At 41.2% G+C, this 20017-nt stretch overlaps 1 protein-coding gene across 2 annotated transcripts in view; it reads left to right on the top strand.

The window, feature by feature from the left end:
* LOC128881464 (diacylglycerol O-acyltransferase 1) overlaps positions 1–20017 on the top strand; it is a 121211-nt gene that overhangs the window by 47722 nt on the left and 53472 nt on the right. For both annotated transcript variants that reach the window (XM_054132513.1, XM_054132514.1), the window contains exon 5: positions 4057–4165. In XM_054132513.1, the coding sequence (XP_053988488.1) occupies positions 4057–4165 (109 nt within the window). The remainder of the gene's footprint in view (positions 1–4056; positions 4166–20017) is intronic.

Below are 20017 nucleotides of genomic sequence, written 5' to 3'. Positions count from 1 at the left end.
CCGATAATGGTGAGTTTAACGTTGGATTCAGCGTTCTTCCGTTATCGTAGAACCATAAAGATGGTCTAGCCGGCCGATGAAACGCGCACTACGGTTTGATGATCGGCGTAGCGTGACGATCACGTTGCAAAGCCTCGTTCGCCTCCACGTCAACGCGAATTAGCGATGCTCTGGCTAACGTCTATATACGTTATATCGTATATTCCCTCACGGTATGGTGGTCGCGCAAATACACGACTCCCGTGCGGTATCGCGTCGGTGTAAACATTGCCCGTGCTCCGTTCTGTCCCGCGGGGACCGCGACTCGCGATCGATCAACCCCGCAGAGATCTACGTTGGGTTCCTTCAAAGTGTCAAGATTTTTTTCGGCTAAATGTTCTTAATAACACAATTAATGTGCAACACGCGAACACGCGGATTCAAACAATTGCGCTGGCGTCAGATTTTCTGGCGTAATCATTAATAAATTTCGATGTCTCCTGAAAGAGGACATCCGAGTGGCATGGTAGACTTACGGTGCCCCTTCAGAGTGGAGAACCGAGTACAAAGGGCTAAAAGTCTTAAATAAACTGTCAAGTACTACATATACGGAAAATTCACCTAATAGATTTCTATGCTACGCTTCCCAACGAACATACTCGAATTTGTTTTATACGAGCTTCGCGGTTTAATTAAATTTTGTCGGATGATATCGACGGGGTATGTGTACGGGACCGTCCGTGAACGATATATTTGAACGTGTAATTAGTATGTCGGACAGGAACAGCGGTCAAAATTGCATTCTTCTAGCAGCTGATTTGCTGGTCGTAGCACATAGCAACGCAGCCCGCTGAACTTGATAATTACTGTACCTTGATTAATCGTCGTCCGCTAATCGAGTAATAATTCGGCTAATGACGAACGCGTAATAACGCTGTATGAATAATCCGTCGATACGAATGATCATCATGTATGAATAATACATGGTAAATTAATCCTCAAAACTAACACGAGTCAAAGCGCGCGACTTTTAATCCAATATACACCTCGTATCAATTTCCATCGATTCTCTCTCTCACTCACTCACACTCTCTCACTCTCTCTTCCTTTATTTCTTAATTGACATAAGTAATAGTTACATATAGAAATCGCAACAACACGAAAAATGTAGATTTGTCAAATAACATAAGGAAAAGAGACGCTACGTTGCTAGAAAAAAAGTTGAAACCCTTTGAAGAAGAGGGTTGAGTGAGGCCTTAAGATCTACTTTCCTTGATTTCGGTGAAGGTTCAATTGTACTAGATGCTTAAAGATCTACAGTCTAATAATAAATAATAACAGGGTTCATAAAATACAACGTTCGTATAACGGTTATTGTAACAATTTTATAGCTTCTTGCAATATAATGGTTGTCTACATAACGAAAGTTTAACTGCACCTTATTGAACACCCTATACATAAATATAACACCAGGGGAACGTATCGTGTATAATACGCGAGAAAATGCAGGCTACAGGGTGTATAGGTATGACGAAAAAAAAAGCGTACGAAAGGAGATTGAACCGTCGAACTAATTAAAATGCAAATGGCCGGATTTTTATTAACCCGGAGAGTGACGGGGTACGCGTTGTAAGTAATGTCACGGTTTTATGGCCGAGTATTAGAGCGGCTTTTACCTTGGCTGATTATCTTGATAGATCCATTTGTCTCGATTAACATGTACTGTTAATTCTATCAGCCCGGAATTCCATTTCCTGTTAATTCCTTTCTGTCCCGTATTCGTTCGACGCGATCAAAGGCTTGCGGGGTGAGTTATTACGGCCGCCTCGTTCCTCTTTGTACCCGAAGACGAACCAGAGAATCCCTGCCGTGGCCGACCCTTCGCCTTTTTCGCTCGCGTAAATGTTTCAGTTGTGCAATTTTCCACACCAAACTTGAAATTCATGGTATTCTTTTGTAACCGTGTAATTGGGTCAAGCGTTTCGTAAATATTTGTCCTGGCGGCGTATCGACTGCCGTCGGTTTAGTTGCGGACTGGACAAGCGCACTTTCCGTGACGTCACATCGATGAAAGGTTCGTCGATTACCCAGTCAGTTGTGGTTAATGCTAAGTTTAAAAAACGCGATCATCTTGACCCACTTCGTGCTTCACAAGGAAAATTACAGAAACTATTTACATTTTTCGCCAATCTCTTATGCTGAACTTTATTCGTAGAAAGAGACATATATTCAAATTCGTTTTTATCTAACAAGGGGAGTTTGGTCATTCACAAATTCTGTTTCCGGTCTTATTGTCTAATATTTTTTCGAATATATTTCGCTGTATATGTCGCCTATCTTCTTTTCTCCTGTTCTAATAATCAGATAAATGCCATTATTTACGTAATATGCGTAGCATGCGTTTTTATGTCTGTCCGTTGAAATATAGTTGAAATACTAATTCTGGGATGTTCAATACAAAATTTAAACGCGTTTAATTATTCGAGCTTGTCGTTCAGCTGCTTCCGTAAAGCATCGCGTGTACCAACGACGAAAAGACAATGATAAAGCGGGAAGACAAACGCGATGAAACTTTCTCATCTAATATAAAATATTCCACGGCACGCTTTCGTGTTACATTTGTCGCCGGTGGCCTTAATATTTGCTTTGCCTAACTTTCGCTCGCAGTCGGAATGTTGAACAGAAAAAGGAGCGAGGAGGAGCTGTTCGTTACGCTTTCAACGTTCACACGACTTCGAGCAGATTTCTACGCAGGAATTTCTCACAGGTTGAGCGGGTAAAAGCTCGTGGAGGACTCAACTGCAAGTACACGTCACTGTTTTTGTAGATATCTATGAATTCTGTATCATGTGTAGAAAGAACGAGAAGGCTCAGATTAACCCAGTAACCCTACGACCCCCAAGAAGGGGTAAAAACTAATGTTCAGAGCTCTGAACATTAGTTTGTTCCGAAAAACAAATTCCCTGGGTGACCAGTAATCTAGCTTTGTGTAAGAAAGTAGAGGGAGCTGTGGAATACCGACCATTTCAAGTTTTTGGATTACATCGTATACTCATATAAAATAAAATATGCAATATTTTGACTTGAATAATAACTTATTTAAGAATAATAAAAATAACTGTTACAGCATCTTTTCGATTCTTATAACTGTTTCAGTCAGAACCTTTACATAACAATGCGAAACAGTTATTTTTGAAATCTTCTCAACCCCTGGATAAAAACGAGTATTTAAGAGTGTCGAAGGATCTTGTAGTATCCACTCGTTTCGTCGCGAGAGATGTACATACAACCCTACGCGTCGGAGAAAATGCACACGAATGCGACACGATTTTCTCTATTTGCTGAAACGAACGAGTAACAAAAGGTTACTGACCTGGGAACTCGATATGAAAATTAATGCCAGCGCCACCCAGTGAACGCCCATTTAATTTGTCCGCGCAGGACCATATTTAAATAACCCACTCTCGTGGCAAGGACGTTTGGTTTTCTATTGAACACAGGCACAGTCAGTGACACAGACAGGATATACGGAGGCTTCTGCGTGGATAATAAACGATTTTCGGTAGTTGTACGGGGAGGTTCTACTTTTTGAAATTTTTGAACATTTTCTACTGGTAAAAGGAATACAATGGAAACCAGTCACTGGAATAAAAAACAATTCTACAATTTATTTAATGAGAATTGGTTACAAGATGATGAAAAATTAAAACAGACTGAGTGCGCTTATATCAGAGAAAACAAGTACTAGCATAGTTGGAAGTACGTTACCTTTACCTGTATTTATATTGGTCTTCTGTTGTCTCTTACTGTTTACATACAACAATCTCCCTGTCCTCATTATAGAATGCGATATATATATATATATATGTATAATAATTTCAACTGAGTGCATTTCAGCCTTCGTATTTTGAGAAGCACACCGTTCTCCAGGACTACGTCGATCTTCGCCAACCCCCTACGTCCATCCCCTCGGAATCGAGGGTGCTTTTCCCCTCCCTCAATCTCCTTCATGTTCCGCGCGCGTACTCTGCAAGCAACTTCCGCTCGTAACTTGTACCTCTCTATTTTGTGCCGCAGGATATCATAGCTCACGGGCCAGGGATGGTGTTCCACGTCGTAAACCTCATCGTGATGGTACTGATACCGATGGTGGTCATCCACGTGAAGGATTCCGGATTCAGCCTGAGTAAGCGCCATTTTACGTATCATTTCATCCACGCGGTTCGCGTTTCTGCCGCGATTTCGCGTCTCTGAAAGATCTATCCGCAATGAAATATAGCAAGTAGCAAACAATACCGCGGTAAATGTCTTTCGCGTGCGTTAACGGAATCGGTGGTACCTCTGCGTGCATCGATTCCAGATCGCTATCGATAGTTTCGCGGTGTTATTCGTGGAACTTTCACGGGACGTCGGAAACCTTTAAGGGTTTACACTACTTTGCCAACCCGGATTTTCAGGCGTTTTCAAGAACTTTCATCGAAGCGATACTGACTATTTTAATACATCTCCCAAACATCCTTAAACAATCGCGGTAAGTTCATACAGTTTCGTACTATTGCGTTTGGGCAAAAACTTTTTGTCTGGAGTTGCAATTAGTCAATGGTCGTTGAAAAAATTGTTTAATTAACCTGGCAAGCGTGGATCGAGTCTGTTTCGTCGCGTGCTGTTTACCATGTAACCTCTCCTCCCGCCCGCCACCCGAATTGCCAAATATGCGTTGATTAACGAGATACCGCTGATTTACACTCATTAGCGGAAATTATCAATTTTCGGGCGATTTTAATTATCCGTTTCGGCTCGCGCGTCACGTGACTCCGCGCCGGCCGGTTTAATTCTCGTTACGGGTTGAGAGCAGCGTCGTACCCTATCAAAAATTCTATTTAAATGTAATACACGCGGTGACCCGGGAGACTCGCATGTCATTGCGCGCGCATGCAAACACAATTGTACGATCTATGACTCCGTGGAACGATAGATCGCGACAGAAATTGGCGAAAATTCCGCTCCACTTTAATAAAAAATGAATTTGTCAGAAAATAGCTTGTCGTCACAAATACAGACAGATGGCTTCCTTATTCCTGGGACGCACTCTCTACCTGTAGCTGGCGCAATTCAAACAAACAATTAAACTCCGAGGGAGGTGAAAAAACTTTCTTGCGGATCGAGTTGGTCGCGAATCTCAATTAAGAGAGATTTTATTGGTGGGAGTTTGTGAAGCATGCGAAGCGCGCTGGGAACGATCGAAGAAAAGCAATTAAAGAGTAAGCACATCGAAGAATGCCGCGGAAGCCGACTCTCTAATTAAAGGATTTCGAATTAAAACATCTCCGAGAACGGACGTGTCCCGCGATTTACAGGATCGATCGGTACAAGCGTTGCGCGCCGAAACTCGATCCGCCTTCGTCGTTAACTTATTATCATAAAGATGATGAGCCGAAAAGTTTCACAGAGCGATAGCTCGGCAATTCTCGCGTTAATTAAAGAAGCGAAGGCACGGATTAAAGCAACGAACGACAAGTGTAATAAGAAGCTCCGCGCACATCTTGAAAGTTGTTCGAGAAACTTTCCCTGTCCGATTCCTCGTCCAATCAGGAAAATTTCTAACGAAGTTAGCGATACGCCAGTGGAAAACATTCTTGCATCGTATAATGATCTTTAAGTATTCTTGTTCGATCGAATCCTCTCTATGTATACACCTGTGAAAAGAAGTTTGCGCTAACTATGCCAACTCGAATTGCTTGACGATTTCATCAGAGTTGCGTATTAATTTCTCGAGACAGGTTCCCGTATTTAAATGGAACTTCTAGAAGCATCTTCTTCCTCTCAAATTGGCATGTTAGCGCCCAATCGATATACTGATGTTTGGGGCAGTTGATCCGCCGCTGTTTGGCTAGCGACAGGTTCTCGAAAGGTGGAGACAATACGTGGCGCAATAGGCTATTGTTATAAACAAATTATTTTTTACAAAATTGAGATCTAGATTAGATTTAATGCAGTCCATGAATCGGCCAAACAAGGATAGAAGAAGGAGAAAAGGAAAGAAAGAATGAAAGAAAATGCTTTGTCTTTGTTTGACTTCGTGTCCTGCACTATTAAAAATACCATAGCTCTCATGTTTCTCGAACAAATGTCTGAAGTCCCGAGTTAGGTCGACACTTCGTCGCAAGTAAGTCACGTAGAGATTCATACGTCAACTAGTCTGTACATTCGGTTATGTAAGCGCTTCTTAAAAGTTCTCAAGTCCCACGCGAGTGTGCCTGCAGCTTGAAAGTAGGTGCGCGAAGTGGCTGCATTGCGAGTACAGAGGCTCGTACTCCTTTTCTTTTCAGCCTCGCTTCATCCACGGTCTTCGTAAGTCGTCTTTTTTCTTACGTCGAGAACCACGGCCTTATAACACGTGGAACGTCTCACCTTCGCGAGAGTGTGCACTCGAAAAGCATAGCCCAGTAGCTCTTAACCCTCTACAGTTAAATATTTTTTATTCTCGTTCCTAACGGTATGGTTTAAACCATTTCATCGCAACGTGAGCGATTGACATCTTACAGTGGGCGATTATTTGACTAATTGCTTTTAAGGGCAATGGTTATTTTCATATATTATTATTATTATTATTATTATTATATGTATATAATATAATAATTATCTATATATTAGGGAGACCATAAAGTAATGTCGTTTCTTTTATATTAAATTCAAACAAATAAATTTAGAGTATGTTTTTATTTTTAATCAATTATGTAATCGTCCTCGTTATCAACAAGGTTGAATTATATATAGTAAATATTCCAACGCTTTCGCTTTGTCCCACCTTTTCCATAAATAGACATACAACGTTTGACATCATAATTGTCAATAACATTTGAGAAGAAACCTTGCTAATAGACCCCTCTTTTGAAAGTAGAAGACTCCCTGAAGAACCACCGACGCCGACGCTGCTACTCTCACAAAGTTTCCAACATCTTTCCGCGAACCAGGCGAGCAAAGTCATACCGTGTCAAAGCAGTTTCGTCTTTCGATAGGCAGGCGAAAGGTTGCGGACCAACAACGTCAAGCCTAGTAATTATCGACGAGCGGTTTTATTCCGAGGTCTCTTTGCGCTGCTGTGGAATTAAAGACGCCGATGCTCGGCCACTTACGGACGCGACTTACGGAAGCCTGGCCTTTCAAGTCAAGGGAGTGTAAATTTAATGAAAGGGAGGCTCCATTTGTCGGGTAGTCGTCTGGAATTGCATAAAGCGGGGAGTGATTTTTCTTGTAACTAGGAGGAGTAACTCCCCCCAATTAGCAGCGTTATACGAACGATGCGAAATGAAGACCAATTTCATTAACGTTCCCCCAATAAAGCGGTTCAGCGCCGACACTGCTTTGGATCGTTTCGGACCAAGGCGTCGTGCTTAATCCTTGAGTTAGTTCGGATAATTTTCAGGGTGAAAGAAGCAAAGGAACTCTCGGAGTAATCAGTTTCGTGCAAAAAAGAGAAGCGAATTATACAGGACGAGGCATTGCAAATATGCCGACTGAATAATTTGTCCATTTTCTGTGGTAGAAGAGACTGCAGCGAATCAATCTCGCTTGGTTTTGAGAGGGATCTGATCTGGAAAATTGAAACTTACAATTAGACATACATTTAAAAGGACATATACAGTTTGTAGCACAAGAGCGTGGACGCGATCTTTCTGCAAAAAATAAAAACTTTTTAAAAAAAATTTATGTAGATCGAAAGTGTATCTAAAAAGCTAATACCTCTTACTTAATAGTGTGCCCAATCTCCTCCATTTGCAATTATAGCTTCGCAACGTCTCGGCATGCTATTGATTAATTTGTTTGCACAGGTGCAAAAGCGACCTGCTACTTCCGGCCCCTTTTCTTTTAACATCCTCCATAGGAAACAGAGTTCGAGTGGTTGCGAGAAAGGGATCGATCGGATGTCCTCTAGCGACGAGTACGAGAATCGCCATCACGCTTTTATCCACGATCACGCTATCGATGGACAATTGAAAGGAATTTTCTCTATTTACTGGTAAACCGGAATCGCCAGTGCCTAGTATTGCAATTCGTAGTAGCGTCGTGGTGCACTAAATTGTTCAGCGACACATGGTACCTGGTCCCCTTTGACGCGCAGTTTTCCGCCAACTCTTGTCGCCTCGAATATTGGACGCCGGCGCCGCCGGTCTCATTCGTATCGAGTTTTTAGGCAAACGGCGCCGAAATTGCCCAGTCGTTCGTCTCCGATTGTAATTACCAGTTTTACGTGAATCCGCTCGAAGCGTTCCCCGTTTGACTCCCGATCAGAGACAACAGCGGAAGCTCGGAACTTTTGAAAGAGTGGCTCTTGGCTACTCGACGATTTCATTTTCGCTACCACTCGTCGACAGTTCTGTTGTTTCCAATGACATGAGCACGAAACGGGCAATACAAAACCTGATTCGCCATACGAACTTCAGAAACACGCCGGCACACGTCGTACAATGCTTTTGAATAACCATCTGCAGGAGGACGTACGTTTAAATTGGAGAAGTAAATAGGATTATATTTGAACACGATAGATTTTATTTCTTTTAACGAATATTTAAGTTTTTTTACTTCTTTAGTACCTTAGAGTCGATGATTGACTTTTTAATTTTCAATACAATTTTAACATACAGGGTGTTTCGTTTAAATCTAAAAGGCGTCATATTTACAGACGAGGATGTACTGCTGGATGTCTGGTTTCTCGCTTTCTTACTCTTTTTATCTCTATTCCCTCTCGTCTTTGTTTCTTTCGGTTTCCCTATGCCATTGCCATAGCTGCCGCCCGCAAATGCAATAATAGGAGTCGAGTGTTTACTCGTGCCGTTAAGTGGCACTCGGTATCATATTGTCGCGGGAGAAGCATTCTCGTTTTCGCTCCGCGATCGAACGTACGCGTAAACTCCGTCACACGCTACACGCGCGTACGCTCCGTTCATATTATAATTAATAAAATCATACTCAAATGCATGCTTCTAAATTGTCTAGTATTTTTTATTTCGGATAACTCATTTATAACGCGAACGAACAACGTTTTGTTTGCACATCTTTTGTTACGTAATTTAGATCGAAGGATTTGAACATATCGACTAAACGTTTTACTATTTATAATTAACAAAGGTAGCCCATGATTCATCCTATCGATAACGTAGTTTCTGGTTGTGAAAAAAACGTCCGACTTGGCAGTCTGTCAACATGTTAAAAGCTTAGACCGCTAAGGGTTAATATATGCAGAAAGTCATTACTTAAAACGAGGTAATGCATGCAGAAAGTTAGCTCGATGAGAATTTTTCCATAATGTCCAGTGTGTTTTACTCCGGAGTGACTAGACTGCGAGCGGAAGGATGAAAACGCGATTCGGAATTGAAAACGCTCGGTTCGCCCGCTGCGAATTGCAGATTTCATCGGTATTAATTAGAGCGACGAGTGGCATGTTTATCGGGTGCCGTTTGAATGTTTCATTATCACGCCCGTAAAAACGGTTTCCATGCGTGTAATCGCATTTCCATGTCGAATATCGCGAGACTTGTGTTTTTAATGCGACAGCGGGGACGCGATTTGATTGTGACGAATTATTCCAGTGTTGTGGGGGACACCAGGGAACAGGAAAATGCTCACAGATATTGAAATATGTCGACGGATTTATACTCGACAATAAATCATTGATAAAGGAACGATTTTATTAAACTCCCTGGTTCCATAGTTTATTCGTAACTCGTATCCTACCAGAATGCTTAATATAATCCGTCGTTTGTTGTAATTTCATTAACCCGTTGACTGTGGGACGATTTTTGGTGGAAATTCTAAGAGGCATAGAGGTGTGAATTAAAAAAGAAAAATATCACCTTATACAGAATGATACTTTACAGACAGTTTTCTGTTTTTTGACTGTTTCATCGAGGTATTCAGAAGCAAGCGTTTTAGAAACTGATTTACCAAACTCCGAAAAACAGTGCAAAGCCGTATCCCGCATAGAAATAGCGGAGTGGAGAACGTGGCGCGAAGGTGACGGTGTAAAAATTTCCTCGTTACCGTAGAAATTATTTTTGCTACGGGAAACAGGTATGGTAATTGTACTGGGAATAACAATTGCCATAGTCTTTTAAGAGATGCTCATTTCAGTTTGCTGTCGGTATTGTTCGGTTATCATTACTGGTTTTTATTCTGCGACACGACAAATTCTTTTTTTTATGAATTTTATTTCGTCGGTTTGCATTTTTTCACAATACATTAATGTACTTGAATGTAAAGAAAATCTTGTTATCGCTTGAACACAAATTCTTGTATAACCCCTTAAGGCACATTAACGATCTCGTTCAACCTTTTAATACATACCTTCATACCTCAAATACCCCGCTATGCATTGGATAGGAATGTAATAACTGTCGCGAAATAAACAGTCCAGAGACGTGCTAGAAACAGCCTCTTTTCCGAATAAGACCCAAAGCATCGCGTCACGGCGCACTATATCGTTGACTCGCGCGTCCGCTTGGAAAATGTAATCATCGCCTAACACGAGCACCCGCCAAAGGCAGCGTGGAAAGAATAAAGCCTGGCGACATATTTCAGATCCGTGCCAGGAATAAAGCGTTTGCTTTCTCTTTTCTTGTTGTCTTTCGCATTTCCGTTGCAGCTAGGACGCCATCGCTATCCCGTTCTTTTCGTGTGATTGAGGAATGCAACGGGGATAGATATTGGGTATGAATAAGATAGGTGCACTTCGGAGAAGGCAGCGATAGGGAAATCGAGGGAGGAAAAAGTCCTCGGTAGAAGCTTGGTTCGGAAAACAATAGAAGATGCAGATGTTGACGCGATGGTACTGTCATAATCTGTACACAAATGCTGGGATGGTGAAATAGTGAAATGGTGGACACTTGCCATTTTTAACAAATACGTATAATTTATAAAGTGTAGTTCGGGGGATCGGAGAGCTCAATGAAATTTAAACGAATCCCGCAATGTTTAAGGTTCAACGAGTTACGGGCTAAACTGTTTTACGTCGACGTCATCGCGGGGAGTGTCGGTAATTACTAATTATACCTGCGACACAGATTCCAGTAAAATCGCGGAGCCAAAACGTCCCTTCCCTCTCCCTCTACCTGGTTCGCGATAGATGTTCTCGTTTGCTCAACTAGATCCTAGTGGATTACGGCATGATAACGAAGTAGTTATTCCGGGTGTTCCATTCTCTCTCGAGAGCAGGGCGGCTCAGTGAATTAGTCGGTCCATGATTTGTTATTCAAAATTCGCGGAAAGGCGGCCATCTGGCCACATATCCGGCTGCGTTCGAACGTAATTTCCGTTCTACGTAAAGCTTCCAACTCCAGTGTAAGCCGTTCCTGTTCCAACCGGCTGAAACTCTCGCATTACCTGGATGGAACAACATTCATAATTCAAGGCTTGTAAATATCAACCTACGAACCAAGATTTCCTCTTACGTACTCGCGACGCGTTGATACTGCTGGCAACGAACAATCGACTCGGAAATACAGACACATATTATAAAAAATGCGCACGCATTAAACATTATTTATTCAGCAGATTATGCTATATACAGAGTGCCTTAGGTTCAGTGTTCATATTTTTTTAACGAATCTTTGAAAAATACATTCAGCGAACAAACGGTAAACTACATACATTCCAAACGATTGCTATCGTTTATTTCTCGGAAATACAAGCTCAAAGTAAGGTCAATTATTAAACATATCGATGGAATATCCTATCGATAATGCTGACAATGAGTGCTTCAGACGATCCGCATACGTTTTCCGAAAATTATGCATAGCTCAGCGTCTTTAGTCGTTGTTCGCGAATCCGTTCGTCCACCCTTCGACGCGAACAAACACACTGATTGCCTTCCACGTTGCGTTACGCGTGCGTTTGCACTTGCCGACGCAGTAAGTCCACAGCTCTGAACCGAGCGTGCTCTTCGAGGATCCTCCATCTGCTCCACCGTTCCTTTGTTCCTAACAATCCTAATTGTTTTCGTCTAAACCAACAGTCCCCATTTCCTCTTTTCCTTGGTTCGGGAGGCCGGTAGACAGAGACGGGAGTGTCTGGACGTGTGATTCGTAATTCCCGAGGAACTCATCCCCGAAGGTTCGGGGTCGAAGGTACTCGCGCTGCATAATTCGTAATTCCGAGGAATACCAGGAGCACGGAGTGGCCGATAGGATGCCTACAGAGGAAAGAACCTGGTCGATTGAAACACGAACGATCACGGGTTTAAAGAAAGAGTATTGGGAAAGTGGGAAGAAACCGACAATGAGAGGGGTGGCGGTGACAGTGCGCGATTCGAGCGATCACGAGACGTTTTGAGTCGGGAAGCGAAACTCAATCAGACTCAAGGATCTGTTAATTGAAAATCTTGAAAGATTTGGATGACTGAGATTACTCGAGTGTCTTGGTTGTGTCGAATGACACAAATTACTTGGACGTTTCTAATGATGAATGTCTCGAAAGGGTAGCTCGAATGATTGAATAGCTGCTCAAATAGTCAGTGATTATGATCTTTGATCATATTTATTAGCGATTGTGTACTAGAGTGGCCTTTTGTTATATGAGGTCTGTTCAGAAAATAATCGAACTTACGTTATGTATTTGATGCGGTGGGTGATAGAAAGATTTATGATGGTGGAATATATAATATATATATACATGTCGAATTGAGTATCCTCCTCCTTTTTGAAGTCGGTTAAAAAAGATATACTTCGTGCGAAAGTGCATCAAACAATCCAAAGTTTCATGAAAATCGTGTTGTATCAGTGACCGACGTTTTCTTGTATGATCCAAGCCTGTGTGACGGTGTGCTTAGCTGGAAAGGGAGTCGAAGGACGTAGGCGCGATGAATACAGGCCCTCACACCCTCGAGTCGTCGGAGGTTATAAGAGGGGTATGCAACCAATTTCGTTGACTTCAAACGAGCACGGGGCTCGACGTAGCGTGAAACGCCGCCGCCGCGGTGCCAGGGCGAAAAAGACGCTGACGGTCGGGCAGAGGACGCGGCGAACGGTTGCGTGTGCGTGAGGCACTCGGGGCTGCTTCCGTACACCGTAATGGCGATTCCCGGGCGCAAGAATTCCATGCATAACCGAGAGAGGCTGGTTCCCGTGGTGGGAGAACGACTGGAGCCTCGCCAGACGCCGTTAAGCTAACTAGCTCGCGGCAGTCGAATGCACAAAGGAGGCCGGGTCTGCCGTTTACACCGGATAATCCGCACGAAATTAGGATGGTAAATTGGTTTCCGCGCGAGTAATGCGAACGAAGTCACGATTCTGAGTACCGCTGGAGGGGATGGTCGCGGGGTAACATGTCGGAAGCGGCTGGCTTGACACCGGATGCCAGGCTTTGTGAATACAGGACCGGAGAGTTTGTCTTGGGAAGATGTAACAAAGATACCGGGAGAATCGCTTTGTAACGCTGAGGGACAACGACCTTGCTACTGAAATATTAACGCCGCGGCCGCGGCACGGCGATGCACGCCTCGTCCGGCGACGACTCCTGTTCGCCGTTGACTTTGATCTTCCGTTACCGGAAACTGCTTCGACGCGTAATGGCTTTAGACGGAATGGCGCGTCGTATCGTTCGAGTTAGAGGTCGGCAACCTACGATCTGATCTCTCAGCTGGAATCATCTGGCCAGTAGTTTCCAAACGAAAGATCATACCGAATTTGCCACGAAAGTGTTGCCGCGAATTAGGAATTCGAGATTAAATGGCACTGGGAGATTGTTGCGATAGAGACGGTGCTTGGAGTTGTGACTGTCGTGAACAACTTCAGTGGTGCTATTGGTTGAATCAACGGTAGACGTCGCACTATGGTACAGATTGCTGAAAAGGTAGCCATAATGCGAATGCAATTTCTCATGTTTTTAACAGCTCTTTTTTCTCATTTTTTGGATACGCAATTTTAGATTTTTCAACTTTAATATCAAATACGTAATTTGCAGCTCAAATAATTTATATATACCAAATTTCGTGGAAATCTAACGAAGTTTTAATATACATGTCGGCTATATTCGATCCGTCGTATTGAATTTTGCAATTCTGATGTCAAATTCGTAATCTATGTCCGAAATAACTCACGAATACCAAGTTTCATAAATATCTAATAGATTCTTAGTTATTAATTTTTCCTCGCCTTGATTATAGAAGTTTACGGTAACTACTTTCAGAATTTCTTCATTTTCGCCGATCATAAATGCGTTAATTTCCTATCATTCACAAGTGATTTTTCATAATCGTTTACTTATGTGTTCGAATCGTTAATTTGGAACGTTGAAGCAAGGAGGATCACGAATCCCAACCATACACATCGAATTCTCCGCAGGATGCTTTCTTCCCACAAACGTTCGAGTTAGTCGCATAGAGATGACAGCACAAGTGTCTCGTAGGGGAACATCCTGAATTTCCAAAGGGATTCGGCTAGCCAGGAACGTTGCGTTGAAGCCACTCCTCGCCGTAATAGTCGTCCACGGATCGAGGAATCGGGGTTAAACCGCGCGGGGAGATCTACAAACCGCGCCACACACTAATGTGGTCACGTTTAAGACTGCGTCGGATGCACGTTCCTCTTTGGTCGTTGTTTTCCACTCGCGATTTAATCTGGTACATATTCAACTATTGTCTGGTGTTTGTAAACGCTGCCCTCTCTTTTAAAAATGTATCGAAACGGAGTTCTTCTTCGTGCTTATGTCTGATACCACACGGATCGTACAGGACAATCACGTAAATGAACAACTTCATTTATTCTTTGTGGTAGAACGACATTTACGGATAGACAAAATATTACTATATTTTGTACCAAATTGTTTGGTATCGACGCTGTAAATGTTGGCGTATCACAAAAAAAAAAAAAAAAAAAAAAGTAAACTAGGCCAATGTAACAAATCAAATTGTATAATAAGTACGTTTCCAAAAACTTACAATGATCGATTTTACTTTGATTAAATAAAAAATATTGTAAAGAAAAGTATTTGATAAATTTTTTGAATCACTGTACGTGCCAGTGCCTGAAAAGAGGTTAAGAAAAGGTCGCATGGCAAGTAGAGTTGAGTTAAGTGTGATAACGAAGGAAGATAGGTTGCGTAGGATGGAGGAAGATCCGACAACCAACATGGAGGATTTGGAGGGATTTAATCCCAAACCATGCAAGTTGCACCAGCGTGAAAACGTACGAAGTTTATCTTCTATCTCCTACTTAGCAAACTCGGCGCAACAAGGATCAAAAGTCTTAACCAAATGAGTATCATCTTCATACACATATACCAGGCAGTTGTTATAAACGCACGGTAAATCGCTCGTGTAAACGATGGCTGAATGGTAAAGAGATATTGTAAGCTTCTTGAGTGTTTGAGTTTTTTCTCGAATTACAATGTCGTTTAAAATATTTTTGTAACGTTATTTTAAATGTTTTAAATATAAGTTGCTGTTGAAAGAAGAATTTCGATATACTAAATTTTTGAATTACCAGAAAAGCAACTTCTGTTTATGGAACCTTGATAACAAAAAATGAATAAGTTCATATTTTAAAGTTACATTGTATTTTAACATTAAATAAAACAACAGTCACGGTAGTTGCGTGGTTTGTGAGACCACACCTCGATACCTGATGGTTAAATTTAAAAATAGTCACCGTACGTATGTATGTATTTGATTAATGCTCCCCAAGGGATTTGCACGATCTCCACTTCCATTACAATTTTCTTATAACTTTTACTTACTCTAATCCATAAAACTATCCTTACTCCATCCTTATTCTATCCTTATTCTAACCTTATCCTATCCTTGTTTTAATCTCGTTTCTCCGTACGTAACACAGTACATTGTAGGCCCTTGACGCAACGAGGAAGAATGCGAGAACGCAAAAGCTTGCCAGCGCCAATGGGGATGCATCCCCGCGTGAAAGGAGAACCCTCTGCGTGCGATATCTGCCCGTCTATCGACTTGGTGATAAAAAGAACGACTCTCCTAGGTACATACACACGCATCTGAATAGTCGTGCGTGAAACGAATGCACGCAGTCTGCCAAGATCCGGCTTCACGCACGGTAACTTTGCGAGGTGATTACAAGCTCGTGCCAACTGGATGCTGTGCCAGGTTCAGAAATTCCCCGTGGGACGCGACGCAGGGAGAGGGCCACCGCGGAGGAATCAAAGAAACGAGAGCAGGAATTGTCAGGACATAAGTAGGGAATTACGCGTGCTTGGTGAATTAGGGTTGGCGATCGATCTTGGAATGCATACAGTGAGTCAGTCTGTGTGAAGCTGCTAGCACACTTTCTGGAAGCTCATAAACAATTAAGAGTTCTCGCTTTAAGAGTTTTCAATAGTCCTATAGTTCTTGATCAATTAAACTAATAGTTCTATCAATTAGAACTCTGCTAATTCGTGTTCAAAGGATGAAGGCTACCATCGTAGTTGCGAACGAAATACCTGTTTAATTAAATTTCTAAAAATTAACGTAGATAGAAAAAAAGCGTTATTGTAGATATTTAGGTTGTGCATAACATAGATTTCAGAAATCATTGAAATAAGTACCTACTACACACGCTTTCAAAGTATTTCTTCAATAAGACTATATCCCACTAATTTGTTTTATCGATTGTACCAAGTGTCACGTTAGACCTGATATAACAGTTTTAAGAAAAAGTAGTTCTGTTACGACAGGGGTGACTTCATAATGCAAAGGGTAATTGATCCGCCGAGATAGCAACCGTGAAGCATCATCGTGGATTTGTTACAAGGTGTTGGACGGTCTTACAAGTCGTTACTCAAAACGACACTCGACATCTGGATTTCAGTGGAATTCGAAACGTTACTCTAGAAACTGTCCGATTTCACGTGGAATGGCGCAGTTCATTTTGAGAAATAGGTACTCGAAGTTAACGAGATCTTGCGTTGGTGAGATACGTGTGCATAGGTCGGTGCTGCCGGAATGAAGTGTGCGAAACCTCGCCGAGTACAAACAGCTAAATTAGCGATGAGATCAATCTCAGCGACTCAACTCAAACATCAAGTATAATGGAGACCTTTACAACGTAACGGTGTAGCTGGTCTATCAGAGTCGAGTATTATTCAAATAACAGTCCATTATCTCCCTCTAGATAGTTATTGGGATATCTTTGGTTACATAGTACAATTCGAGAAAATTTCACGAAAAACTTGGAGAATGATTTATATCAATATTTATTTGTGGTGTTTGTAATGTATTAATGAATGTTAAAAATTGCTCGGGGGAGAAAAATTAAAATCGAGGCTAAATCTGATCAGACAAGTACAATAAGTCTTGGTCTGTATTTCGTAAGTAGAATAGTACCACATAGGCCAGACAGATCAAAGTGTTAGCTACGCTAGCAATTCGCTAGCAAAGTTTTAAAAAAACTGGCTACGTCCAGACCTAGCAACGAGTTTTTTGAGGAAAATGTAACTTGAATCATATCGATCGGACTCGTACTTTCCTCAGGAAGCTGTCGAGCGAACTGAAACATGTCGTTTTAAGTAAAGTAAACGTATTTAAAGTTTCAATAGCCTTCGGTCAAACGCTTTCTACTCCACATTCAAGGCTAAAAGTCTAGCAATTATAAAGATTTCTTGTTCAACTTTTGACACAAAATTCTTGAGATATGTATCTTTCGAAAGGTGCAAACAAAATCGATTTTGTTTAAAAAAAGAAGTAATGTATGAAACGTATAGAAATGTATGTGACTTCAATTATGGGCAGTGCATCTCGTACTCGTAATAATATAACACAACGTTTACATAACAATGATTCCAGTGTACCTATTTAAAAAAGAAATTACGATGCACAGAGCTAAAATGAATATCGCTTGGATGACGTCTCGTGTTAATCTGCGGTTGCTCTCCAGCTGGTTGTGAGCCCTAGGCCGTAACTCATGCATTAATTCGGGCCTGCGTTCAGGGAAACTTGATATCAGTGATATGGTCGTCGATATCATGAAATTGGTATAACTGGATGGAACATTGTCGCGTTGCATCGGCGCATTTCAACGAGGCGCGTTCGAGCGATGATTTTGACGCGGATCATTCGCGTCGCTGCACGATACGCGGGACATGTGGCGTCGTTTCACGCAATAATTATCCCTCTGTCGGTTAATGGCAACTTCCTGACTTGATATTTTGTTCAGGCCAACCGAGTCGAGTAACTAGATTGCGGTCCATACAATGATTCGGATTAATATTCGAACGCATGGTTTTTCGTATATAGTTGCTTCGTATAATCCTTATGGGAGTTAATGAATGAATTATTTATTAATTAATTAGAGCTCTAATCCTGGATGATAGGAACATAAGATTTATTCATTTTATTCATTGGCTTCATAATATTGGAATGAATGTGAATTAACTCTTTGACCGCGGGACGATTTTTGCATACTGTATATAAAATAGGTCTAATTAAAAAAAATTGTATTAAAGGAAGATTCTAGCGTACCAGCTCCAAAAAACAGGTGAACTTCATGAATTTTTGTTTGGTAAACAAAGCATGACATAAAATCTAATTTAATCCTACCGGCTAGAAATGTATTAATATTGAATGTAACTGAATAGATCGATGGGTTTTAGATAATATTTTCAATAAAGTGTTTGTATAAGTACGAAACAAGCTTAATTTATTTCAAAGACCGTGGTGCGCTTCAAACTTTCGTTTGGCAGTGTACACGTATGATGTTTGCGTGTTTACCTTATTCTAGAAGAGTCCTAATTACCATCGAAACATCGTCGGAGTTATCTTTCGTTTAACTATTCGCTATTATATAAAGCCGCGTACTCGTCGACCGTGCAGTTCTAACAAATGTTCGGCAAAGTTCGCAACGTTTGCCTGGCGCCTCAGCTACAGTAATGCTAACAACAAGTCTACGTTAGCGAGCATTCATCGTCGATCTATGGTCGGAGAGCTATAGTCATTTATCTCGACTCAGATACACGAATGCAGAGTTGAATTAGCTTTATTTCGAGTAACAAATAATACTTATAATTAGAGATTGATCCGTGGATAAGGAATAAACTGACCCATGGAAATTGATTTAGAGAATTAATTTTTCGATATATTTGTGAGTTACCTATTTTAGTTTATTGTGCGCCAAGATGGAATAATATAAACAAACGAGAACATAAAATAGTAATACAAGTATGTTTCTTGAGCATTTTATGGAAACATTTTATGGGCATTCATTTTTAAGAAATCTTATTTAATATTTCTTCTGTCAGTTATTTTCGTGCCTCGTTTTTTCAACCACCGATACCATAACAATATTCAATTACAATACAATTTATATTATATTAAGTTAAATTATTGTCAATAGATAGTGATCGTTTTAATTTATGCGTATTTCTAACATAAATGAAATTACAATTCACTGTCTTAAATTTTTGTCCGTTCCTGTATTCTCTCAACACGTTTTGCAAAAGAGATTTTATCCGAGAGTGCACGCGACCAAATCGAGAAAACCCACGAAATTACGATTTTATTCTATATATAAAAATATATACGTAATGTGTAAAATAAAAATGTCAAAGGCCTTTCACGGACGAAAAGCGTCTGACACTCCAACGCCGGGAAAACGTCGGTGAAATTGTTTCCTGTTATTTTCGATGAAACAAAAGACAGCAACAAAAAACATGTCCATATATACCGTTTCAGCGTCGCGTGTCCAGCGTTACTCTATCCATTAGCATGGCGAGTGTGATTCGATGTCACGATTTTTCCGCGGACCATCGATCAGCTCGGTGCACCTCGACCAACGAAAGGTTAAACGTTCGCTAGAGTTTTGAGTAAGCTACACACAATTCTGACTGACGAAGTTCAGTTATACACTGGCTCTAGAATATATTGACACACCTTCTTTACCTGAAATATCTTTACAGGTTGAAGCGATATATTCGGTTGTCGCAAAAATTTTTTACGCGACTTACACTTGGCTGCTTTGTCTGACAGTGTTCATATAAATTAGAAGTTTCCGTTATATCCTTTTCACTCATTGTCTAACTGTCGGGAAAGATATCGTCTGATGAT

This window comes from Hylaeus volcanicus, chromosome 8 (assembly GCF_026283585.1).
Source record: "Hylaeus volcanicus isolate JK05 chromosome 8, UHH_iyHylVolc1.0_haploid, whole genome shotgun sequence".
NCBI lineage: Eukaryota > Metazoa > Arthropoda > Insecta > Hymenoptera > Colletidae > Hylaeus > Hylaeus volcanicus.
The sequence above is the reverse complement of the archived record's forward strand: the minus strand, read 5'-3'. Positions and strand labels throughout refer to the sequence as shown.